The sequence below is a fragment of the Cynara cardunculus genome (genome assembly GCF_001531365.2).
Source record: "Cynara cardunculus var. scolymus isolate 2C chromosome LG 14, CcrdV1, whole genome shotgun sequence".
In the NCBI taxonomy this organism is placed as follows: domain Eukaryota; kingdom Viridiplantae; phylum Streptophyta; class Magnoliopsida; order Asterales; family Asteraceae; genus Cynara; species Cynara cardunculus.
In genome coordinates this window covers 3539531-3550537 of record NC_037541.1, presented here as the reverse complement: position 1 = coordinate 3550537, position 11007 = coordinate 3539531, and the positions used below count along the sequence as shown (strand labels likewise).

Below are 11007 nucleotides of genomic sequence, written 5' to 3'. Positions count from 1 at the left end.
ATAAAGATAATAATTAAGTATTCTGTTAGAACTCAATGATTATCCTAATTATATTTTAGATTTTTTATATTTAAAATGAGATGTTTATCCTATATTTGATTGTGTTTATCTGCAATTAGTTACACGAATTCAGATATGAGATGAAATCGGATATGGATGAAATCGGATAGGGATGAACGGGTTTAAGAGTTTTTAAAAGTTTTAAGAGTTTTTAAGAGTTTTAGCCAAATGCTTTATAATATAGTATAGATAAATTGAAAAAAAAGTTATTGATATTAATATCAAACTAACTATTTAAAATTTCTTCTTTTTTGTGTATTTTATTTAATTATTTTTTAATTTTTTATTTAATAATATAATTTTTTATAAAGATAATAATTAAATATTTTGTTAGAACTCAATGATTATCCTAATTACATTTAGATTTTTTATATTTAAAATGAGATATTTATCCTCTATTTGATTATGTTTATCTACAGTTAGTTACACGAATTCAAAACTAAAGCTTTAATAAGTTGTACTTATGCATAATTTACTTGTAATCTTGAATTTTACGTAATATGAATCAATAAACAGTACTTCATACATAAAAAATGATTTTTAAAACTTTTTGTCAAATAYTTTATAATATAGTATAGATTAATCAAAAAGTCTTGTTAACATAGTGTTTGTTTGTTGCTTTTTTAGGACGATAATTACAACGAATTTTTTAAGATCATATTATGACGTTATGTATTATGGAAACCCAAAATCGATCAATACTGACGTTGTTGCAACATCCTCATAAACGAGTTTTTTTATGAACCTACTGCGTTAGAAATACATCTTTTCATCTGTCGTTTTTAATTTATCTGATTTTTTTTACATAAATATTTTATAAAAAGTAAAAGAAACATAGACATGGAAATAAGGAATCGATTTGAGAGAACAAAACCCTAAAAAAAGGTTTAGTTATTCCAAAGTTTGTAGAGAAAAAAAAAAATATAAAGAAAGTTGAGCAAAAGCCTTAACCAAAGAATATACCATCTTTTTAACTAACGTTGCCTTGAACCTTGATGAAACCCTAATACCATCACCTTTACAACCCCTAAAACACCATTCACAAGGAAAGAACCAAAACCCATTCTTAAATATGATGAAATGAACACAAATCATCTATAAAAACACACACCCATCAACCATACCCTAAATCACACAAACATTCAACCATCTCTCTTGTCCTTTCGAGTTTTTCGAACCCAAGAAAACCCTAAAAAAGATGGCAAACGGGCAAATGAGATCCGTGGCGTCGCTTCTTATGGTCTTGAACTTCTGTATGTACGTTATTCTTCTTGGCATCGGTGGTTGGGCCATGAATCGAGCCATCGACCATGGTTTCATCATTGGTAATACTTCTTCTCTCCTCACGATATCCTCATCTTGTGTACTCAATTGAAAGTAGGGTATGGGAAGGGTATGGTGTGCGCACATATTTCGTTCCCGAGATGTATAGATTCATCTTGTGTGTATGTATGTATAGATTACTGATGTTTTCAAGTGTATGTGGTGTAAACAGGTCCAGGGTTTGATTTACCGGCTCATTTTTCGCCAATTTACTTCCCGATGGGAAATGCATCCACGGGATTCTTTGTAACTTTTGCATTGATCGCGGGTGTTGTTGGCGTTGCATCGATTTTAGCTGGATTTGATCATTATCGCTCCTGGAGTTCTAACAGCAGGCCTGCGGCAGTATCATCTGCTATTATTGCTTGGTCCCTTACTGTCCTAGCCATGGGGTATATATATCTTATTCACACTAAATATTTTTGTGTGTATATATATATAGGGTTGGGTTCACGTGAGACCAGGCTGTTTCCGTGAGACCCGTGAGACCACATTTTTACACTTGAAACTTCACAGCAAAAACACTGTGAAGGTTTAAAAAAGTCGAACCTTCACAGCAAAAACACTGTGAAGGTTACCTTCACAACATTTTGCTGTGCAGTTTCAAGTGTAAAAAGCTGGTCTCACGGATTTCACGAAAACAGGCTGGTCTCACGTGATCCCAAGTCTATATATATATATATATATATATATATAGACTTGGGATCATGTAAGATCAAGGGTTTTTCGTGAGACCCATAAGACCAAATCTCAACCCTTGGATTAGATCTACAATCTGAGAATCTGAACATTCATAAATGCCACGAGACTTCTCAATAATTACAAAATTGTCACCGTGCAACTTTAGATCATTATATCATTGGCTTATAAAGTTGATCAATTAACATAAATTGGTCTTACGGGTCTCACGAAAAACCCTTGATCTCACGTAAATCCAACCCTATATATATATTGACACACACTTTAGTTCTACAATACTAAAAAATGTGTGATTATGATTTTATGTAGATTTGCATGGAAGGAAATCGAGCTCGAAGGCAGAAACGCCCGTTTGGTGAGTTTAGTAATTATTATACGGGAGTAACAAAAATAATCATCTTTGTTGGAGTCCTACATCGGGAAAATACCCTTTTACTATAGACAATGACAGTATCTTCCATCACATCTGATATAAACATGATACTAAATAAGAGACGTGGATGACTTTTAGCGTGATCTAGGTTGCGAGCCAAGTCATTCTTACACCACTAAACCCCCCGTATTATCACATGTGATAAAAGTGTTCTTTATATGATATTATAATTCATCACATGTGATACTAAGTCGTAGAAGCAAACGACCTTTGGTGTGACCTAAGTCGCAGGACACGTCGTCTGCACTCCGCACACCACCGGTCCTCTCACGTGTATCATCACATGTGATAAGGGTGTTTCGCGTTCTCGTAAAATGTAGGTGTTCTCGTTTGAACCTTCCCCTTAATTTGGCTTTGTATATGCATAATTTTCAGAGAACAATGGAGGCATTCACAATTATCCTTTCGGCAACTCAACTCATCTACGTAGCTGCCCTTCACGGGTAAACGACACAATGGTTTCGAGGGGTTGCAACGAATCAGGGTGTCGAAGAGCGTTCACGTCTATAAATTTGTGCTTAAATTTATTCTTATTTTCTCATAATTCTTCACTTTTTTTGTATTTTTTCTTCACATTTTTACTCTAAGGGATTTGATACGATTGTGTTTATTATGAAATATAAGAAGATTGTAATAAATGTCTATTTTCATATTAAAAGCTAAAAAACACAATTTGCTTCTTTTTATCAGTCGATGGGTATTTGTTAATTATCTCTATATTATTAAATATTTAAATCAGTATTTGAACTCGTATTTTTTTTTTCTGACAAAGGCGACGTTTTTGGGTACGATGACGATAAACACGTCTCTAACAAATTCTCCAAAATGAAGAATAAGAATTCAAATCTCTAAAATCCTACATTTGAACTTCAAAAACTTCTCCAGATATCACAATATTGATTATATTATTAAAATATTTTGTACATTTAATAAAATTTAATTCTCTCTTCCAAACAATTTATCTCAAAGTTTTTTATTTGTGAAAACATAATAAAAAAATTATTTCACTTCTGACATGTAGTTCAGTTGACAAAGAGGTGGACCGATTTTGCTCAAATACAAAATATGTCACTACAACAAAATTAGGTTTATAGGACACTCTCAATTTTTAAGCGTCTTAATAGACCTCTTTATAGGACCAAAAAAATAAAGTGTCTTATCTAAAGACGTTGTAATAAATTTATATGACGTTTCTTGACGTCGTAATAAGTTTTTTAGAACATTTTTAATATAAAACGTCTCATTAGCAACTTTATACGACACTATTTAAAAAAATGTCCTATAAACACAAGTGTCCTGCAAAAAAATGAGTTTATAGGACACTTTCTCAAAAGTGTCCTATAAAGTTGCTAATGCGACACTTTGTATTAAAAATGTTCTAAAAAACTTGTTAAGTCGCTCAAAAGCATCATATAAACTTATTACAACACCTTTAGATAAGATGATTTATACTTTTGGTCCTATAAATTAAGTTTATAAGGCGGTCTATTGGGACGCTTAGAGATTAGGGGTATCCTATAAACTCAATTTTGTTGTAGTGTGTGTTCAATCCTTCCCCACGCTAGCCTCAGCCACTGAGTGAGCAAAAAAATGCCTAATACTGGTGTCTTTTGATACGGGTTCCATGTAGGACAGGTTGAGGTTTGCCGTTTATCAATTTTTGCCCAAATAATAAAAAATATACTTTTATTATGGTGATCATTTTTAGAGGGTTTTTCAAATTTGAAGATTCTTTTCTACTTTATCTGTTTTGTAAAATCTTTTGGAGGAAAACTTTCACAAAATCCCTAAAATCTCAAAAAATATATTTTAAAAAATCCGTTAAAATAAAAAATTAATTATCGAGACTTTAATTTATGATTAAACCTTTAAGGTAAATTAGTCAACTACAGTATTGGAAGTGTGCTACATGACATGTTCGACCCTCGTTAATCGTTATACATGACAAACAGATAAAAATCGTCAAGTTTCAATCAACATAGATTGATTAAACTTTTAAGGTTTTCTTGAATTACATCAACCAATAAATTTTTTTTTACAATTTTGTAATTAATACTATGTCTCCCGTTAAAACAAAGCAACGGGTTTTAACGTTCAATCAAGTATCAGATATGAATAATCAAGACAGCCCAATTTAAATTATCAATTATAGACAAGTAGACAGGGAGAAGAACAATTTAATCATCTTAATTGTTAATTACGATCCATATTTGTTACTTTGATATAATTACAGAAACATTGACGCAACATCCTCATGAATGTGCCATGTACTGGATGTTGGTTAAGGCTCAGAGGATGTAGTGGAAAATCTCATCTAACCAGGGTTCAAATCTAGGCACTATCAAAACCCTTATGGCTATGGAGTCCACTTGCAAGGAGTCCAGACCATTCATAGTCATCCGAGAGATTTAAAGTTTATCCGAGCAACTTTTTGATATAAAAATCCTTTTTATAAATAAAATCTCATTTTAATTTTATAAAAAATATTAAAAAAAATAACTAGAAATGAATAATAAAAAGGTAACTTAAACAAATAAAATCCAAAAGTTATTCTCAAGAATCAATCTAAAGATGGTGACCAAAAGCCTTAAACAAAGAATATACCATCTATAAAGAAACCCTAAAACCATTTCTTTTGAATCCCAAAAACCCTTTTGTGACAAATATGCATGACAAGAAAAGAATCTAAAACAACATTAATTAATGAAGGGGGTGTTTGGGATTGCTTATTAAAATAATTTATTGACTTATTTCAGTATGACACCGGTAATAAGCATTTTTGAGTGTTTGGATAAATAACTTATGTAACGGTGCCAAACCGATAATAAGAAGTTTTTGAATAAGTTAAACCATTCTAACTTATAATAAGTTGATAAGAACTTTTATAGAAAAAACATAAGTTGTTTCAAATAAGCAATCCCAAACACCCTCGAAGTCATCAAAATTAATGTTTGGTCTTTATTTAATGGCTAAATTAAACAATTCGATATCTGTTTATCGTCTTGATATATATTTATTCTCCATATTCAGTCATCTTATTTTAAGCAATATATATTAATTGATAAATAGAGAAAAAACAACCTCGTACAATCTCTCTTGTTTTTTTTTCAACGTCTTCAAATTAAATAAAACCGTAAATATGACTAACTGTCAAAGGGATTGGTGTCATATGTTATGTTGTTGAACATTGTGATTTTACGAGCAAACTATTAGAAGATGAATACATATGTTGATGATAATATTCAACGATATCCTTTTTCTATCAAACCATGCTTGCCTATTATGTGTCGGATATACTTTTGACATTTTTGAAGCATAGATCCGACTTAGTTCCTACAATTAGATTGTTCCATTGAACGTAAGTAATGAGATCTCCAGTCAGCTAGGTTGGATTTCCTTTGCATAAATTTTTTTCTTGATAACTTACTCACCAAGTAGCTATTTAACCCTTTGATTAGCAGATCCACAATATTATCCTTTGACTTAACTTGGTCAGTAAAGATAACATCAGTTAAAGTATTAATTGATTAATGTTATATCTTTGATGAATATGTCTAAACTTTGTATAATACGGGTTATGTCATCATGGAATGCAATGATTCAAGTTGTCTTCCATCTTTTTCATAATATGAGGTCAGACTCCATTACTAACCATGTGCGTTAAGAATTTCCATATTATATTGCACATCCAAGCGTAACCTCAAACCTACTGGTTGCTTGGAGACCTTATCATCTGAAGTACAATATGAATCGATAAACCCTTCATAGTTCACATAATATATAGAATAAGGCAATCTACTCTCAGAAGTTTGCCTGGGATATATCGTAACTTGAATTGTTTGAGTACCTACTCAATCTGCTAACATAATCTAAGGTGGCGTTTGGTTCACATAATGTTTTTATGAAATGAAATCTGTTGAAGGAGTTTGACTCTCAATGATTTGGAATGAAATGTTGTCAGGTTTGACCACATGTTTGGTTGACAGAATTGGAATAGAATTTGTTAAAGGAATTGGAGTTTGTCTGCTTGGTTCACATAATGTAGCTTCGGAATTGGAATGAAATTATGGTAAATGACTAAAATGCCCTTTCAAAAACAGATATAGCATCTAGAATTCAATATAGCAAATAGATGCAACATCTAGAAATCGAAACCATAGATACCACATATCGAGAGAGTAGGGTGAATAATAAATTGAACCATGCATCATCAAACAAATCGAACCATAAACAAATTGAAATGATTAATCAAACAAAAATTGAACCAACGAACTAAAATCGAACAAAAATTGAAGCATAAATTGAACAATAAATCACGTAAATCACATAGAAAGCTGATGGAGAAGACGAGAGAGTATTTTTCAAACTTGTGGTGAAGACGAAATCGAACCTGCGTGAAAGACGAAATCGAACCATGGTGCCACAATGGAGAAGACGAGATGTTCTCAAGAGTTTTTCCCAGATCGGTGAGAAAAGGTGGTGGTTGTGAAATATATTAGGGTATATTTGGGGTTAAAGGGTATTTTGGGAATTATGAACAGGTTAAATTCCATTATATTAAAATACCATGTATATCCTTGGAATGTCAAAATCCCTTATTCAAAAAATTTGATGGAATTTAAAGATTCCTTCTAGTAAAAAGAACGAACCAAACAAATGAATAGAATGTGGTCAAATGAATTCAACATTTCAATTCCATCAGATTCCTTTAAAATCTGTGAACCAAACGCCACATGTTGGATATTAGTCCACACATGTCCCACATAGGAACTAAAAGGAAAATTTCATGTGTTTATATGGCCTTACACACATGAATTATCAAGTTAGAGAGATGCCCAATAGAAAGATTGATATTGGACTTTGGTGTGGCATTACCCAATAGTAATGGTCAAAAGATGGGCCTTGGGCCTTGGGGCTCTTATGACCCGATTCGTCTCCCAGAAATCAGATACGATTTCTTTACACACAGAACTCTCTCTCTCAATATTTTTTCTCTATATATCGTTGCTTCATGGAACGTATTATCGATTAGATAGTTGTATCCTCAAGACGACGTTCGTTTACGAACGCACGATTGGGGGCGAAATTTCGTCTTAGGACACTGCTGTGGCAGGCCTCTATCTCTCGATCTTGGCATATAGAAAATTCATCGTAAAGGTTAGATTTTTACTAAATTTCTTGGTTAATTTTTATTTTCTAATTTGGAAGTGTAATTCTGTACTTCGTTGGATTGGTTCTAACACCACCTAAGTCGAATAAAGCTTGCATCAAGCTTTACACGTCTTCTAAGCATACTCATTAAGCAATGCCTTATCATCAATAAAGATGTTGGTGATACCATAACAACCACAATCACCACCAATGCGTTTAATATTAAAAGTAACATGACACTCAAACAATCAGGTACACATACATGTATCGATGAATTCATAAAGACATTATGTAATTTTGAATATTTCATACATGAGTGTTTTGTTGCTGACTTTCTAGCAGGTTTCTCATGGATTATTAGTAATATGTTCATTATGAACTCCACATGTGACATGACTCTCGCGTGGTCAACATGTTCATGTTTTAATTTGAGTTATAGCATTGGTTGGATATTTTGTGCCGAAGTGTCCCCGTATCTCGTCCACGTAGTGCGACTCCGTCAACATGATATTGTCAGAATTTTCTTTTATTTGGACACACATATTACATCTGCTAGTTCTGCGTGTTTTGGAATGTCATCGCCATACAACCGAAAGATTACATATCATTTACAGTTGTCACACTACAACTATTAAATAGCGAGGCGTTCTTTGATTCGGTTTTCTTATGAATCTATGAACATTTAGAATCATAATCAAGAGATCAATAAACGTTACCAAGTGAACCATCCTTAAATGGCTTGAAACAATGATTGACCACTCTTGTACCAAGTGAACAATGACCATTGACACATGCATTTTCCATGATGAAATGATTAGTTCACTTAACAAATGAACTGAAATCAGTACAACAAAATTGGGTTTATAAGACACTCTCAATCTCTAAACGTCTCAATAAACCGTTTTATAGAACTTAATTTATAGGACCATATAAAGCGTCCTATTTATATGTGTTGTAATAAATTTATATGATGCTTTTGAGCGTCTTAATAAGTTTTTTAGAACATTTTTAATACAAAGTGTCCCATTAGCAACTTTATAAGACACTATTTGAAAATTTGTCTTATAGGACAATTTTTCAAATAGTTTCCTATAAAGTTGCTAATGGGACGCTTTATATCAAAAGTGTCCTAAAAAACTTATTACGACATCAAAAAACGTCATATGAACTTATTACAACGTCTTTAGATAGGACACTTTATTTTTTTGGTCCTATAAACTAAGTCTTATAAAAAGATATATTAGAACGCTTAGAAATTGGAAAGTCCTATAAACCCGATTTTGTTGTAGTGAAATCAATCTAACTTATGGTTTGTCCAACCTATGCAACCGAATTTTTGTTTCTAGAATATGGCTTTGTTCTAAACACGATAGTGTTTCTAACTTGACATACATTAAGGTGTCGTTTACTAAACGCTTATCCGGATAAACACTTACCAAGTCACAAAACCTCTTAGCGGATGAATATGACAAAGACCAAAAATCTTACCCGGTAAGAACGAATGCAAAGACCGGGAGTCTTACCCAATAAGTGATGGTGACGACCCTTACCACGGTTAGCACTTACCGGGTAAATTGTTGCATGTGATACAGTTTTGATGGACTAAAATCCTATCTGGTAAGTATGTAATAGTGTTGAATTTTACCGACAAACGTTTACCGAATAAGTGTTTGGTAAAAGGCCCGTAAAATTCCTTATTCGTGAATAGAAAATTATTATTGATTTTTAGACGTGATATGAAGAAAACCTTGTTGCTAAATAATGACGGTGTTTATGTTTAAATCTAAGGAATATTTCCGTTCAATTTGTTAACTGATTTTTACCTTTACAGGAAGAACAATAAACTTGTTAGGTCGATATTCTTAATAAAGACATATTACCGTAAAATTCTCATCGTGTTAAAAGTAACATTTTACAAAATTAAAATTTTAATAGATTTAATTATCTATTTTTAAAAGTAATCTCTTATTTTATTAACTAATAAATAAAATTATGAGCGTTTTTTAGAGCATCTTTATCAGATTTTCTAAAATAAAGAAAATGAAGATTTTGTTATCTATTTTGTCCCCAAAAGATTCTCTACATTGTTTTCTAAAATTAAAAAAAAAAAAAAAAGAGAAAAGTCTAAGGGGCCGTTTATCCAAATGCTTACCCGGTAAGTGCTTAATAGTAGGAATCAACATTATAATTTATTTTTATTAGATAAAATTGCAGTACATCAAAACGGTATCCTATGTAACAATTAACCCGGTAAGCGCTTACCACAATAAAAGTCGTCACCCTCACTTACCGGGTAAGACTCTCCATCCTTATTGTTGTTCTTACCAGGTAAGATTTTTGGCCTTTGTCATGTTCATCAGGTGCAGAAAAATTGCCCGGTTAATAAACGACCCCGAAGTTAAAGATTTCCTCTAAAACTTGACAAGAGCGGAGAAAAATGATTCGTTATTTATTCCCTCCAATAAGATAAAGTTATTATATTATAGAGTGAATTATGGATTTGGTCCCTATGTTTTGATGTTTTTTCTGACTGTCCTTATGGTATGTTTATTATGCATTTGGTCCCTTACGTATTCAATTTGTCTTGACCATGGTCCATCTGACCAATACTGTTAAAATAAATATGTTAATTCAGATAAATCAAAGACCATTTTAGTCTTTACGCCTATTTTTTTATTTTTTTCTAATAAAAGAAGTAAAAACAATATTTTAACACACACACACATATATATATATATATATATATTAATAAGTATATCAAAATAAATTAAATAAGATATCATTTTATGATTTGATTTTTTTAAATTAAAAACTTAATTATATTAATCACGATTTAATCTTATTGTTCTTTTTCCATCATTGCAATAAACAAACTTATTATCGATATTTTAATACCAATTTTATCCTCCTAAAATTATGGTTTTGTCGTTTTCCTGTTGTTCTATACTCAAAAACTCAAAATCAACCATGCAGATTTTAACGAATGGAAGATTTATACATAATATCATCTTGGTAACTTAAAGTTGAACAAACCGGTCTAAAAACTATAATTAATTTTTAATTCAAACAAATCAAATAATAAAAACATTATTTATTTTGATATCCCCTAATATATATATATATATATATATATATATATATATATATATATATACTAGAAGCGTACTAACGCAATGCAGCGAGATGCATCATGATTTTAATATTTCATTTTCTTCTTTATCTCAGTCGATATTATAATATGGCTTTATGTGATTTTGAGAAAGTGATAATGTTTTTATTTTTGAATAAAATATATGTTTGAAGATATCATAAAAATTTGACAAAAATATATCGATATTAGT

The 11007-nt window shown here is 31.4% G+C and overlaps 1 protein-coding gene across 1 annotated transcript; it reads left to right on the top strand.

The window, feature by feature from the left end:
* The first annotated feature begins 1171 nt into the window (after positions 1 to 1171).
* On the top strand, positions 1172 to 3164 carry LOC112526891 (membrane protein PM19L-like). Its single transcript, XM_025137324.1, has 4 exons — positions 1172 to 1385; positions 1556 to 1775; positions 2392 to 2437; positions 2891 to 3164. The coding sequence occupies exons 1-4, from the start codon at positions 1259 to 1261 to the stop codon at positions 2960 to 2962; spliced, it is 465 nt and encodes a 154-aa protein (XP_024993092.1). The 5' UTR covers positions 1172 to 1258; the 3' UTR covers positions 2963 to 3164.
* The last annotated feature ends 7843 nt before the right edge of the window (positions 3165 to 11007 follow it).